Source organism: Macaca fascicularis, chromosome 1, assembly GCF_037993035.2.
Source record: "Macaca fascicularis isolate 582-1 chromosome 1, T2T-MFA8v1.1".
Lineage (NCBI taxonomy): Eukaryota > Metazoa > Chordata > Mammalia > Primates > Cercopithecidae > Macaca > Macaca fascicularis.
Window position 1 is genome coordinate 209,569,808 of NC_088375.1, and position 15,043 is coordinate 209,584,850.

General features: G+C 51.4%; 1 protein-coding gene across 1 annotated transcript in view; it reads right to left on the reverse strand.

The window, feature by feature from the left end:
• Positions 1–1,849: 1,849 nt before the first annotated feature.
• The window catches only part of LDLRAP1 (low density lipoprotein receptor adaptor protein 1), a 46,657-nt gene continuing 33,463 nt past the window's right edge, over positions 1,850–15,043 (reverse strand). Inside the window, exon 5 of the mRNA XM_074016519.1 lies at positions 1,850–2,306. Within this exon, the coding sequence (XP_073872620.1) occupies positions 2,298–2,306 (9 nt within the window). The 3' untranslated portion in view covers positions 1,850–2,297. The remainder of the gene's footprint in view (positions 2,307–15,043) is intronic.

Below are 15,043 nucleotides of genomic sequence, written 5' to 3' on the forward strand. Positions count from 1 at the left end.
TCCATCTCTACTAAAAATCAAAAAAAAAATAGCCATGTGTGGTGGTGAGCTCCTGTAATCCCAGCTACTCGGGAGGCTAAGGCAAGGGAATTGGTTGAACCAGGGAGGTGGAGGCTGCAGTGAGCCAAGATCACACCACTGCACTCTAGTCTGGGAGACAGAGTGAGACTCCATCTCAAAAAAAAAAAAAAAAAAAAAAAGAACAAAAAGAAAAAAAATGTGTTTTGTCCAACTTCCCCTCTAGAATGAAAAGGGAATCAGATAAAATTAATAAAAACAAATGTATCTTATAGACAATTTCAACTTCTAATAAACCCTTTCGAGAAATTAAGGCAGGGCGCGGTGGCTCACGCCTGTAATCCCAGAATCTTGGGAGGCCAAGGCGAGCAGATCACCTGAGGTCAGGAGTTCAAGACCAGCCTGGCCAACATGGCGAAAATCTGTCTCTACTAAAAATTGAAAAATTAGCCGGGCATGGTGGTGCATGCCTGTAAATCCCAGCAACTCAGGAAGCTGAGACAGGAGAATTGCTTGAGCCGAGAACCTGGGAGGCTGAGATTTCAGTGAGGTGAGACTACGCCACTGCACTCCAGCCTTGGAGACAGAGGGAGACTCCATTTCAAAAAAAAATTAAAAATTAAAACAGGGTTAGGAGATTTTTTTTTAAGGATAATGATGGCAACAACAGCTGCTATTTTATTTTTATTTTTAAACTTTTCTCAGTATATTATACCTCTTTGTGGCTGCTAATTTTGAGTGGGGTCAGATGAGGCTTCTCTGAGGAGGTGACATTTGTACAGAAACCTGAAGGAAGTGAGGAAAAGAGGAACAATGGAAGAGCACAGGTGAAGCCCCCAGAGGCAAACCAGCATGGCGTGTTTAAGGACCACCTAACTGGGTCGAACCACACACTGCACCCCTGCACACCTGGGTCTGACCGCACACTGCATCCCTGCATACCTGGGTCTGACCGCACACTGCACCCCTGCACACCTGGGTCTGACCGCACACTGCATCCCTGCACACCTGGGTCTGACCGCACACCGCATCCCTGCATACCTGGATTTGACCGCACACTGCATCCCTGCACACCTAGGTCTGACCGCACACTGCATCCCTGGGTATCTGGGTCTGACCGCACACTGCATCCCTGCACACCTGGGTCTGACCGCACACTGCATCCCTGCACACCTGGGTCTGACCGCACACTGCATCCCTGCACACCTGGGTCTGACCGCACACTGCATCCCTGGGTATCTGGGCCTGACCGCACACTGCGTCCCTGCACACCTGGGTCTGACCGCACACTGCATCCCTGGGTATCTGGGTCTGACCGCACACTGCATCCCTGCACACCTGGGTCTGACCGCACACTGCGTCCCTGCACACCTGGGTCTGACCGCACACTGCATCCCTGGGTATCTGGGTCTGACCGCACACTGCATCCCTGCACACCTGGGTCTGACCGCACACTGCGTCCCTGCACACCTGGGTCTGACCGCACACTGCGTCCCTGCGCACCTGGGTCTGACCGCACACTGCGTCCCTGCGCACCTGGGTCTGACCGCACACTGCGTCCCTGCGCACCTGGTTCTGACCGCACACTGCGTCCCTGCGTACCTGGGTCTCACTGCATACTGAAGTAGAGTGAGCTTCCAGGATGCAGCAAGCCTGGGACTGTGGCACTCATTCTGGAATTCAAGAAGGAGGCTTCCCTAGGCCTGAGAACATGTTCTGAGCAAACAGGAAGGAGGAAGCCTTCTTCGCCAGCATGCCAGTCAGCACGCCAGCCTACTCTGAGCCCAGCCTAAGAGACTGCCAACGTTTGCAGAAATACTTCCTGTTAACATTTACCTTGGCTGATGTTTATTAATCGGGTCTATTAATAGACTTTTTGTTTGGCCTTTCCTAAGGAATAACTTCTAGAAGAAGCATTCCTACCCAATTATGCCCTGCCTTGCACAATGCTTAGGGTTTGTAAATTGCTATTCCATCCTTATCTCTTGATCCATTCATTTATTTATCCATAGCACACAATTATTGAGCAGGGAACAAGACAGACTCAACCCTGCCCTTGTGGAGCATATATCTTTTATGAGAGACAAGTGTGGAGGCCCCTGGTGGCTCATTTTCTTCCTGCCTTTGGTAGTTTAGCAGAGCTGTCTCCGCTGGACCAGGCCAGGCTGCAGGGAATAGCTGACATCAGCTTTGGCGGATAGCAGCGCTCTTGTGTGCAGAGGATTCTTCAAGAGACTTCCTGAGTCCTCGGCATGCAGCCCTGGGCCTTGGTGTATTAGTCAGGATCTCTGGAGAAACAGAACAAATAGGATATAGAGAGATATACATATAACAGGGTATTTATTTAATTAGGAATGGAGTCTCCTTCTTTCATCAGGCTGGAGTGCAGTGGTGCAATCTTGGCTCACTGCAACCTCCGCCTCCTGGGTTCAAGTGATTCTCCTGCCTCAGCCTCCCAAGTAGCTGGGACTACAGGCTCGTACCACCATGCCCAGCTAATTTTTTTGTGGTTTTTTTTTTTTTTTTTTTTTTTTTTTTGAGACGGAGTCTCGCTCTGTCGCCCAGGCTGGAGTGCAGTGGCCAGATCTCAGCTCACTGCAAGCTCCGCCTCCCGGGTTCACGCCATTCTCCTGCCTCAGCCTCCCAAGTAGCTGGGACCACAGGCGCCGCCACCTCGCCCGGCTAATTTTTTGTGTTTTTAGTAGAGACGGGGTTTCGCCGTGTTAGCCAGGATGGTCTCGATCTCCTGACCTTGTGATCCGCCCGTCTCGGCCTCCCAAAGTGCTGGGATTACAGGCTTGAGCCACCGCGCCCGGCCATTTTTTTGTGTTTTTAATAGAGACAGGGTTTCACCACGTTGGCCGGGATGGTCTCGATCTCTTGACCTCGTGATCCGCTCGCCTCGGCCTCCCAAAGTGCTGGGATTACAGGTGTAAGCCACCGCTCCCGGCCTGTAAGAGGGTATTTATTATGGGAGTTGGCCCACACAATTATGGAGGCCAAGAAGTTCCATGATCTGCCATTTGCCAACTGGACAGCCAGGAAAGCCTTGGTGTAATTCAGCCCAAATCTGAAGACTCAAAAACCAAGAGCTTCAATGCTGGAGGGCAGGAGAAGTTGGATGCCCCAGCTAAAGCAGAGAGAGAGGGAGAATTTACCCTTCCTCCAGCATTTTATTCTATATATTATTCCTCCATTCTTTCATTCTATGAGAGACTGGATGGTGCCCACCCACATTGGTGTGAGTGGATCTTCTTTACTTAGTCTGTGGATTCAAATTTGAATCTCTTCTAGAAACGCCCTCACAGACACACCCATAATGATAGTGGGTTTACCAGCTATCTGGGCAACCCTTACCCCAGTCAAGTTGATACATAAAATCAACCATCACACTTGACAAGCATACTCCTTAGTGTTGCTCACTCCCAGCCCTTGATATATTTATTTCTTTTTGAGATGGAGTCTTGCTGTGTTGCCCAGTCTGGAGTACAGTGGTATGATCTCGGCCCACTGCAATCTCCACCTGCCAGGTTCAAGCAATTCTCCTGCCTCAGCCTCCTGAGTAGCTGAAACTACAGGTATGTGCCACCACGTCTGGCTGATTTTGATATTTTTAGTAGAGAAGGGGTTTTGCCATATTGGTCAGGCTGGTCTCGAACTCCCGACCTCAGGTGATCCCCCTGCCTTGGCCTCCCAAAGTGTTGGGATTACAGGCGTGAGCCACCACACGCAGCCCAGGAAGACTTCTTAGAGGAAGGAACACTTCATCTTGCAGCTGCAGAAGTGGGCATGGAAAGAGGAGTGGTCCAGGCAGCGGTGAGAGCACACAGGACCTAAAGGCAAGATGGAAATGACACTCTCAAGGAGCTCCATGACCCAAGAGAAAAGCAGGGCGGACCCACTTTACGATGGAAACACAGAACCTCTGTGAGGCCACTTGACCCATCCAAACTAAGGTTACTGACACACGGCGGAGCCTAGATTTGAACCCCAGCTGTGACTGCATCCAGAGTCCTCCCACCGCACCCGTTCCCACTGTGGATAACAGTTCTTGGTCACTCTTTCTTTTCTCTGCGTTGGCCATTTCCATTCTCCACATTCCCACTCCATGCCTCTGTGCACAGTTTGCACGGCTCTGCTCGGTGAAACACTAACTTTCCTTCTGGTTCGAGCACAAGTCCTGCCATGGGAAGGGATCTTGGGCTCCCATTTGGGCTAGGTTTGAGGTTAACGGTTGGTTGGTTGTTTGGAAATTAGGGGTTAGACTGTGGTCACAGGCACAGATCAGCTAGGGATGGAGGTCAGGACTGAAATTAAAAGTGACTCATGGCTGGATGCAGTGGCTCACACCTGTAATACCAACACTATGGGAAGCTGAGGCAGAAAGACCACTTGAGGCCAGGAGTTCAGGACCAGCCCAGGCAACATGGTAAGACCCTGTCTCTACAAAATAAAAAATAAAAGCAGGGCATGGTGGTGCATGCCTGTGGTCCCAGCTACTTGGAAGGATGAGGCAGGAGGATAGCTTGAACCCCGGAGGCTGGAGCTGCAGCAAGTCAAGATCACACCACTGCACTCCAGCCTGGGCGACAGAGTGAGACTCTGTCAAAAAAAAAAAAAAAAAAAAAAAAAGGCTGGGCGCGGTGGCTCACGCCTATAATCTCAGCACTTTGGGAGGCCGAGGCTGGCAGATCACGAGGTCAGGAGATCGAGACCATCCTGGCTCGAAACCCCGTCTCTACTAAAAATACAAAAAATTAGCCGGGCGTGGTGGCAGGTGCCTGTAGTCCCAGCTACTTGGGAGGCTGAGGCAGGAGAATGGCGTGAACCCGGGAGGCGGAGCTTGCAGTGAGCCAAGACTGGGCCACTGCACTCCAGCCTGGGTGACAGAGCGAGACTCCGTCTCAAAAAAAAAAAAAGTAAATAGAAGTGAATCATTACAGAATTTCTGATCAGAGTCAAGGTTTAGTTAGGGGCCAGGATTAGAGTTTAGTGTATAGTAAGGGTCCAGCCTGGAACAGAGTTCAAATAATTGTCTAAAAGATGAGGGCTCAGTTTTAGAGCAAGTTCAGGGCTCAGCCTGGAACCAGATTGAGGATCCACCCTGGAACCAGGATTAGGGCTCCGTCGGAGCGGGGGTCAAGCTCACTCTCGGGTCAACTTCGGGTCTCAACTTAGAACTAGAGTCAGGGTTCAGCTCAGGCTGGAACTCAGATATGTGAATCTGCGTCTGAGAGTGGATTGAGGACTATCAGGGCTCAGGCATCCCTGGTCAGGGCCCCCATCTGCTCAGGCCTGGAGTGTGCCCTGTGCCCAGAGTGGGAGTGAGGCAGGAGAAGCCCAATGAGGGTAAAGACACACGTCAACAGAGCCCCCACCCCTGCTGCAGTGCTGTGCTCCAGACCTCCTAACTCATCCCCTCCCCGACCCAAAACACACACGCACACACAGGCACACACACATGCGCATGCGCGCACACACACGTGGGAAACAGAGATCTAGGTATATGGCCCTGGGAAGTGCTGTGGCCCTGATGGACGCTGGTATCTGCAGGGACCAGTCCGCCCAGATCAGATGCAGCTGCAGCACAATCAGCTCTCAGGCAGGCCCGGAGATGAGTGCAGGGACAGGGAGGGGCTCAGGCTGCAACTCTCCAGCCAGCCCACCATGAGAGCCCCGGGCCACCCAATCTGAATACCAGTCCTTGGTCACTCTTTCTCTCCTTTGGCTTGGCCATTCCCATTCTCCTATCACGAGAGCTCCTCAGCCACCTGTCTTCAGAAGTCTGGGCCTCCACAAAAACCATCCGCCTTGTCTACAAGTTGGCCCCTTGGACTGGCATTGCCCAGACCCCTGGAAAGATGATGGCCAGGTATAGGGGAGACAGCCCTGGGCTTGGTGCTGGGCTCCTGGGTGCCACTGTCTTGCTTCCCTTCTCTGGGCCATCTGTAAAATGGGAATAAATGACACTGAAGGAGGGTGGGTATTTGACAAATGAAGAAACTCACAATCAGAGAAAAAGGAAGAACCTGACCGAGGGTCGCACAGCCCAGTGGGGGGCAGTGTGGGGACTAAAACCCAGGCCTGCTGACAGCAAAGGCCTTACTTCTCTTGTCAATCAGGCCTCCTTTGTCTCAGAGGCTGACCTGTTCATGTCCACCCCAGCCCCTCATGCAGGCTCCTAGGAGTAGGCAGTAGAAAAGAAGAAGGGGTGGGTGGTTAGGGGCGGGACAGACTGCCCCCTCCTCGGGTCTGCTAGGATCTCGGAGCACAGGAGAGTCGAATAGGCCCAGAGGCCAGCTCCAGCTCTGGACCCAGGTTAAAACCCCAGCTTCCCCACACACCTGCTGCATGCTGTCAGGTGAATTGCCTCACTTCTCTGAGCAAGATTCGAACCTCCGTGTACAAAAGAGAGATAATCAGAGCTACTTCCTCTTTTGGATTATTAAATAAGAAATGCATAAACAGAAATGATCTATAAATGTTGCTGTTGCCACTGCGCCACTGCCAGCCTCAACTCTCACCGCTCTGTCCTCGGTCTCACCACCCCACACTCACCGGTCTTCCCATCTCCCCAAGTGCCACACTCCTTCCTGTTTCAGGATCTTGGGACATGCCATTCTTTTGACCTGGTCTGACCTCCAAAAGTCACTTCCTCAGAGTGCCCCCAGATGAGATCAGAACATTCTCTGCCCTGCCCTTTGTCGCAGTTGCCAGGACTGTAACATGAGGCTGGGGTTTTATGTGGAACAGGATAGCAGCAGGAGCTTTTCCATTCGCCCCAAAACTGACAACTGGGGTGCAGAGCCAGGGTGAAGTATTGCAGAACACCCCAAATCCTGAAGACAGGCCCCAACAAATAGGTCCAGATGCTCCCTCTAGGGCTTGCTGAGAAGGCAAGACTGGCCCTCCCATCCCTCTACTTCTAGATTTATATGGGGGAAGGGATTCTTCAGGGATATGAAGCTTCAGTTTCATATGGAAGCTGTGGATTTTCTCTCCTCTTCCCCACCACCCGAGACCCCTCTCAACCAAGCCCAGTGGGAGAGGCACCAAGAAAATCACACGTTATTATGGAGGTGGGAAGGCCCCTGCTGAGAGGCAAGACTGGTATCTCCCTCCTGGGGACCTTTGCTGGTGTGGCCAACTTGTTCTGTCCCTGGGCCTTCTGAGCAGGGGAAGACAGTAGTGGAGAGAAATGGCAGGGTGGAAGGGGCTGGCAGTAAGACAGTCTGCATGCTTGCCATTTGCTGAGGCCAGCAGAGAACACAGAAAAAAGAGCTGAACTTGTACCATCTTTTGGGACCCAACCAAGAAGACACCCACCACACAAGGGGCCCCAGCAACAGGAACCATGGGGCGGACTGCTGCAGGCAAGGGCAGGGGGTTGGGGGGGCATTGGAATAGGTTATCAAGAAGCCAGATAACCACATCAGGTGACTGTGGAGGCTGAGGCTCCCACAGGACCTCCAAAGAGCACACACAGGCTCCCACAGAGCCAGCGTTCAGACACCTGCCATGCAGAGGACATTGGCTGCTGACAGGCTCGACCCACAGACAGGAGCACGGTCCGGGTGGATGAAGAAGGAGATATTGCCTGTTGAGCCCCTGTTCTCTCAGTCCCTGTGCCGGAGAAGCCAGATGTTAAAAATAGGGAGGAACGAAGCACTGGCATGTGCTACAACATGATGAACCTCGAAAACATCCCACAAAGCAAAAGAAGCCAGACAAAAGATCATACAGGTCATATGAATCCATTTATATGAAATGTCCAGAACAGGCAAATTCGTAGAGACAGAAAGCAGATTAGTGGTTGCCTAAGGCTGGGGGAGTCGGGAGTGTAGAGACATGGTGGAGGGTGGCATAGGGGTTTATAATGGATGGGGATGGGAAGCTACAAAAGGTGTAACTTACATATAATGGGCATACCAGAAAGAGAAGACAAAGAGAAAGGAACGGAAGAATATTTGAAACAATGACAACAGAATTTTTCCAAATTTATGTCAAGCATCAAACCACAGATCCAGAAAGCTCAGAGAATACCAAGCAGGATAAATACAACAACAATAACAAATCTACACCTAGCATATTGTTTGTAAACAACAGAATATCAAAGATTTTTTTAAATCCCAAAAAAAGCTGGGCGCGGTGGCTCACGACTGTAATCCCAGCACTTTGGGAGGCTGAGGTGGGCAGATCACTTGAGGTCAGAAGTTTGAGACCAGCCTGGCCAACATGGTGAAAACCTGTCTCTACTAAAAAAGTATAAAAAATTACCCAGGCATGTTGGTGGGTGCCTGTGATCCCAGCTATTTGGAAGGCTGAGGCACAAGAATCACTTGAACCTGGGAGATGCAGGTTGCAGTGAGCTGAGATGACTCCATTGCACTTCAGCCTGGGACACAGAGTGAGATTCTACCAAAAAAAAAAAAAAAAATCCCCACAAAAGCCAAAGGAAAAAAACACCTTACCTACAGAGGAGCAAAGAGAATTATATCCAACTTCTCAGAAACCATGCAAACAAAAAGAGAGTGGAATGGACTTTTTCTTTTTTTTTTTGAGACAGAGTCTCACTCTGTCCCCCAAGCTGGAGTACAGTGGTGTGATCTCGGCTCACTGTAACCTCCGCCTCCCAGGTTCAAGTGATTCTCCTGCCTCAGCCTCCCAAGTAGCTGGGACTACAGGTGTGCATCACCACGCCTGGCTAAGTTTGGTAGTTTTAGTAGACACAGGGTTTCACCATGTTGCCCAGGCTGGTCTCGAACTTCTGACCTCAGGTAATCCTCCCACCTCGGCCTCCCAAAGTGCTGGGATTACAGACGTGAGCCATCGTGCCCAGCTCGTTGTACACTTTAAATGAGTTGTATAATATGTGAATAATATCACAACAAAGCTGTTATTTTTAAAAGGAGGGGGATTCAAGTTTAAGGTGATGAAAAAGTTCTGGAGATAGCGGGGAAGGCTGTACAACAATGTCAGTGTATGTAATGCCATTGAACTGTACACTTAAAAAGGTGAAAATGGTAATTTTTTTTTTTTTTTTTAAGATGGAATCTCGCTCTGTCGCCAGGCTGGAGTGCAGTAGCCCAATGTCGGCTCACTGCAACCTCCACCTCCCGGGTTCAAGCGGTTCTCCTCCCTCAGCCTCCCGAGTAGCTGGGACTACAGACGCCCGCCACCACGCCCGGCTAAGTTTTGTATTTTTAGTAGAGACGGGTTTTCACCATGTTGGCCAGGATGGTCTTGATCTCCTGACCTCGAGATCTGCCAGCCTCGGCCTCCCAAAGTGCTGGGATTGCAGGCATGAGCCACCGCGCCCAGACCATTCTACCATAATTTTTTGAGACAAATTTTAAAATAGAGGGGCAGAAGTATCCTATAACCAGATAATGCACCCCCAAATACTAGAGTCAGTGGGCCAACGATGGACCACCGCAGTCAATGTCTGATGAAAGAATGAAGAGCTTCCCCTATTTGAGAGACAAGAAAACTGAGGCCCAAGGGGAAGCCACAGCACTGCCCAGGGCTGCACAACAGGGCCAAGGCAGAGATCTGGACCAGAATCCAGATAAGTTCCAGCCCCGGGAAGCCCAGGCCTGTGCTGGGCGGGGTTGGATTTCACCAAGCCCCTCCCCCAGCTGTGCACATCTGTCTGTCTCAGTGGGATGAGGCCATTGCCCAGGAAGCTGGCCAAGGACTCAAACATCCAGGACAGAACAACGGAGGCGCTTCCAAGGGGCGGTATTGGCAGCCTCGCACTTGAACCTGGGCCCTGTGGGGCTGCCCGCTCCTGCCTGGCTCTGGGGGCTGTATTTCTAAGGCCACACTTACTCTCCTTACCCCAAATCCTCCTCCCTCAGCAGGAGCACCAGGATGCAGTCCAGGTCAGCTACTCCCTAGGGGAGGTACTCAGCAGGTCCCTGCCCCTCCCAGGGTCTCCATTTCCACTTCAGCATAGTCAGGTTTCATCCAGCTCTGCCGGTCCCACTCCTCAAATCTGAGCAGCCTTTCCTGACATTGCTGTCTTGGAATACTTAGCGCTTCACTGCCCTAGTCGGAGGGAAGAGACGTGCTGCCGTTAGAAGCCTCAGCCCGAAGTTGGAGACAGAGCCCTGCACACAGGAGCTCCCGATGTGTCGGAGGAGCGAGAGTTCTGCCCTTAGGAGCCTCCAGCCCAAACGGACCACTCCGGATTCAGGAACTCCTGATCTGATGGGGGAGACCTGAGCCATCGCCATCACAGGGTCTCCTGTGTCAGTGCTTGGGCCCTGGCTGGTATCTCTCTTTTTCAGAAACTCTCTCCTCTCCCCGGCTCAAGAGGCCAGGGGCCCGTATCTACCTCTCTGCTCCTCAGAATTCAGCCGCTCTCCTAGTTTACTCAGCAGGGCCCCCACCCCAGGCTGCTGGCTACAGCGAGCATCACGACAGACTGCCCATGTGCTGAGGCCCGGCAGAGAACACATGTTCCTCACACCATATTTGCTTTTGGTGAGAAGCTCTCCACCCCAGCACGGCACCCTCTTGGTCCAGGACTGGCCCCCAAGCAGGCCAATGGCGTAACATCTAGAATTAGGAAGTACTCAGTCTAGACAGGCTCTTCCTGCCTTTGCTAAGGCCAACAGACTAAGGCTGGCCTAAATTTAGGGAAGCCCCTCCAGAGCCTGGTTCTGAGCCATCCAGGATTCACGGTGTCCTGCCAGGTTCTCACAGTACCCCAAAGCCTGGGGTTACTACTGAAGAAACTCAGAACCTGTTCCCCATCTATAAAATGGGGTTGATAAAAGCAACACCTCTTGAAAGATAATTGTGGGCCAGGTGCAGGGGCTCACACCTATAATCCAGCACTTTGGAAGGCCAAGGCAGGAGGACTGCTTGAGACCAAGAGTTCGAGACCAGCCTGAGCAACGTAGTGAGACTCCATCTCTACAAAAAAATTAAAAAGTTAGCCAGGTATGGCAGCTCACACCTGTGGTCCCAGCTACTTGGGAGGCTGAGGAGGGAGGATGACCTGATCCCAGAAAGGTCAAGACTGCAATGAGCTGTGATTGTGCCACTGCACTCCAGCCTGGGCAACAGAGTGAGAGCCTGTCTCAAAAATAGTAATAATTGTGAAGATTAAATTGAGATAATGAAGCCAAAATGTTAGCACAACGTCTAGCCAAGGTGAATATTTTCTTTTTTTTTTTTGAGACAGAGTCTCGCTCTGTCTCCCAGGCTGGAGTGCAGTGGTTCGATCTCGGCTCACTGCAAGCTCCATCTCCCGGGTTCACACCATTCTCCTGCCTCAGCCTCCCGAGTAGCTGGGACCACAGGCGCCCGCCACCACAACCAGCTAATTTTTTGTGTTTTCGGTAGAGATGGGGTTTCACCGTGTTAGCCAGGATGGTCTTGATCTCCTGACCTCGTGATCCGCCCACCTTGGCCTCCCAAAGTGCTGGGATTACAGGTGTGAGCCACCGCGCCCGGCCTTAGGTAAATATTTTCTGGCTTTTGGTTTTGTTTTGTTTTTCTCACTCAGCATTCAAACCCCTTTTTAAAAATGTTTTGTTTGTTTGTTTTAGAGACACTCTGTCACCCAGGCTGGAGTGCAGTGGTGCTCCTTAGCCTCCCAGAGTGCTGGGATTACAGGCAGGAGCCACCGAGCCCGGCCTCAAGCCCAGTGAACCTTACAGGAGACAGCTCTGTCTTCCCGTGCAGGAGCTGACGTTCACCCTAGTCAGCTAGAAGCAGGCATTACAACGACTCCATCCACCAGGAGCCTACCCTGAATCTGTGGAAAACAGACAGAACAGACAGAAGCAGACATCTGTAGGGGCACCCTGCCTGCGTCCTGACTGCCAGCTTCCCTCAACAGCTGTTCTCTCTCTGAGCCCACTTCTCCAGCCGATTGCCTGAGCTCCTTGGTGTCTTTCCAATAAGTTCCTTTCTGCTTAAATTAGCAAGGGTCAGTTTCCATTGTTTTCAACTTGGAAACCTGGCGGGTTTGGAAATTGGTTGGAGGGGGTGGTTTCACACTCCATACCCTCGGGAAAATGATGATCTGGTCTAGTCGGAGCTGAAGGAAGGGAAAATCCAGTTAGTGTTCAGGGATGAGAATCTAGCAGCTGTGGTATGTAGTGGTGAAACAGCTAATTAAGTTATATTAATTAATTAAATTATGGCCTGTGGCCATCTGGGAAAAAAGCGCCATCGAAGGTAGAGCTTTGAGGGTCTGAGTCGACACTGCTATTGAACACATGAATGGCATGAAGATTTCAGAGATGGGGTAGCTGCTTCTGTGGCACTGGGCAATTCAAGGAAAAAGAATAACAAGCTTAAATCCCTAAATTCTTGGCTCAAGGCATAGACTGGAGCCTAGGAACTTTCTATAACTGTGCTGAAAAAAAATTCTCTTATCTTTTATGGCAGCAGGATTAAGTCTGTGAAAAAACAAATGTAAAATCTGACCCTTGGCATCACCACATTACTGTGGCAGCTGAGCTCACGGCCTCCTCTTCCTCTGCCTGCTGCACAAATCCTGTCCGTTCCTCTGGGCTGCTCCTGGGTTTTCTTCTCTTCTTGCCCTGCAGTCCTCCAGGGTGTGGGATGCGTTTGGCCCCGAGTAACAGAAAGCTGCCCACGGAGGCAGATCCGTGGTGCAGATCTGTGTGCAGGTGCTTTTCGCTCCCAGCTCTGCTGTTCTCAGGGCTGGCCTCACCGAGTGGGGTGCTGGAGCCGACTCTTCCTGGCTTGCAAGAACAGACTGTGTGCATCTTAACTCCAGGTTAAGCGATGTCATGTTGGTAGCTTGACATTGGCCATATTTATACTAGGAAATAGACAAACACTACAAATCAAGGTTTTAAACAACACATGGAGAGGTGGCATACTGCATACTGCTAGCTTCTTCCCAGATCTGGTCCTCTGAAGGGGTAGCATGGGTCATGTAAGACAAAGTAACGAATTTAAGAAGCCATGTTTCTCATTTCTGCATGCCAGCATCATTTCACAAGCCCCTGATTCTGTGACAACGTGCAGCAATCCAGGAAGATGCTTTAAACACAAACCCCCTACGTCTCTTGCCTGAGTCACTATATTCTTTAAAAGATAAACGAGACCGGGGCGGTGGCTCACGCCTGTAATCCCAACACTTTGGGAGGCCGAAGCAGGTAGATCACCTGAGGTCAGGAGATCGAGACCATCCTGTCTAACACGGTGAAACCCTGTCTCTACTAAAAATAAAAAAAAAATTAGCCAGGCGTGGTGGCGGGCGCCTGTGGTCCCAGCTACTCGGGAGGCTGAGGCAGGAGAATGGCGTGAATCTGAGAGGCGGAGCTTGCAGACAGCCAAAAGATGGCGCCACTGCAGTCCAGCCTGGGCGACAGAGCAAGACTCCGTCTCAAAAAAAAAAAAAAAAGATAAATGGCCACACACCAGGCACAGTGGCTCACACCTGTCATCCCAGCACTTTGAGAGGCCAAGGTGGGTGGACTGATTGAACCCAGGAGTCTGAGACCAGCCTGGGCAACATGGTGAAACCCTGTCTCTACAAAAAATATATAAATTAGCCAGGTGCAATGGCATGTGTGCCTGTAGTCCCAGCTACTTAACGGGCTGAGGTGGAAGGATCGCTGGAGCCAGGGAGGTTGAGGCTGCAGTGAGCCATGATCACAACACCGCACTGCACGCCAGCCTGGGCGACAGGGTGAGACCTTGTCTTAAGAAAAAGAAAAAAAAAGAAAGATAAACAACCCTAGTCCTTGCCTTTTCCTGCACATAAGGTAATGATGTCTAATCTAATGGGGTTAGCGATGATGCCTCTGTAATCTGTCACCAGATGGGTTCCTGCACCCAAACTTCGATGTGATTTTGCACTACTGAACCTCCACCAGCTGCATATCAGCAGTGGGCTCAAATGCTGTGCCGTAGTCGTCTGACAAACCCTCTCTGGAGGGTTGCTTGTGGGCCATAAGCCTCTGTCTATAGTCATCAGCAAGACTTCTGTATAAAACTAATTTTAATTATTTAAAAGCTTGATTTTTTGTCTTTAGTTGATGGTCACGCGCTTCTTTGTGTGCTCAAGAGAGAGGGACAGAGAGAGAGGAAATAACTCTCCCAGTGTTCCCTGAAGTGCAAGAGCCCTGTTGGGGTCAGATCTCTGAACAAAACTGTTTTTTTTTAGGGAATGAGGAAAGAGGAAATGGAGGTGGGGGGGCTCACCCACACCTGCTGCTTCACCGATGACACAGCTACGTCCCCAGCCCAGAGCCCCCTGAGCTCCTGACTTATGTAACTGATGACCTGCTGGAGACCTCCACTGTGACAATCCTAACAACAGTCCCAACAGCTCGTGCACACACACTGACGCATGCCAGGCGCTGCCCCAAGTGCTCTCTGCAGCTCCTCTCATCCACGCAAGAGCCTCACCATCACCCCCATTTACAGATGAGGAAGACGAGGCTCCGAGGGGGGCATAACCTGCCCAGGTCACTTGCCAGAGCCAACTCATGGTGATACCGGGACGTGAGCCAGCCACCCGGCGCCAGGCCTCTGCCCTGCACCCTGTCTTGTCCCCGCCAGGTGCCTCAAACGTTCCACCTTCCCTCACACCTGCTTGGAGCCCTTCCCCTCCTCGTCGAACTTCAACACAGTGAGGTCTCACCGCAGGCCTCCCTGCTCTAGAAAGCTTTTCTAACCGCACGCCAGGCTCGACGCCCATCTCTGGCTGGCACGTGACTCTGCCTCCTGCACTGGGCGTGGTAACTGTCTGCATGAACCCTGAGTTCCTTGAGGACAGGAAACCAGCCCAGGACCTGCCCACAGGGCCACCTGGTAAGGAACAGGTCAAGGAAAGCCCAGCCCAGGCCCTGGTGGTCTTGGCACGTCCCTTCTGCCTAGACATCCAGGCCTTCATCCTGGCAGCCCTCCCCCACTCCACCTCCCAGCTGGGTCTGCTCCTCATGCTCAGCAAAGCTCCCCTCACCTCCGTTCATCAGCCTCCTTCCTGCTCTACTCTTTTATTAAGATTCTAATTAAATAATTCTAA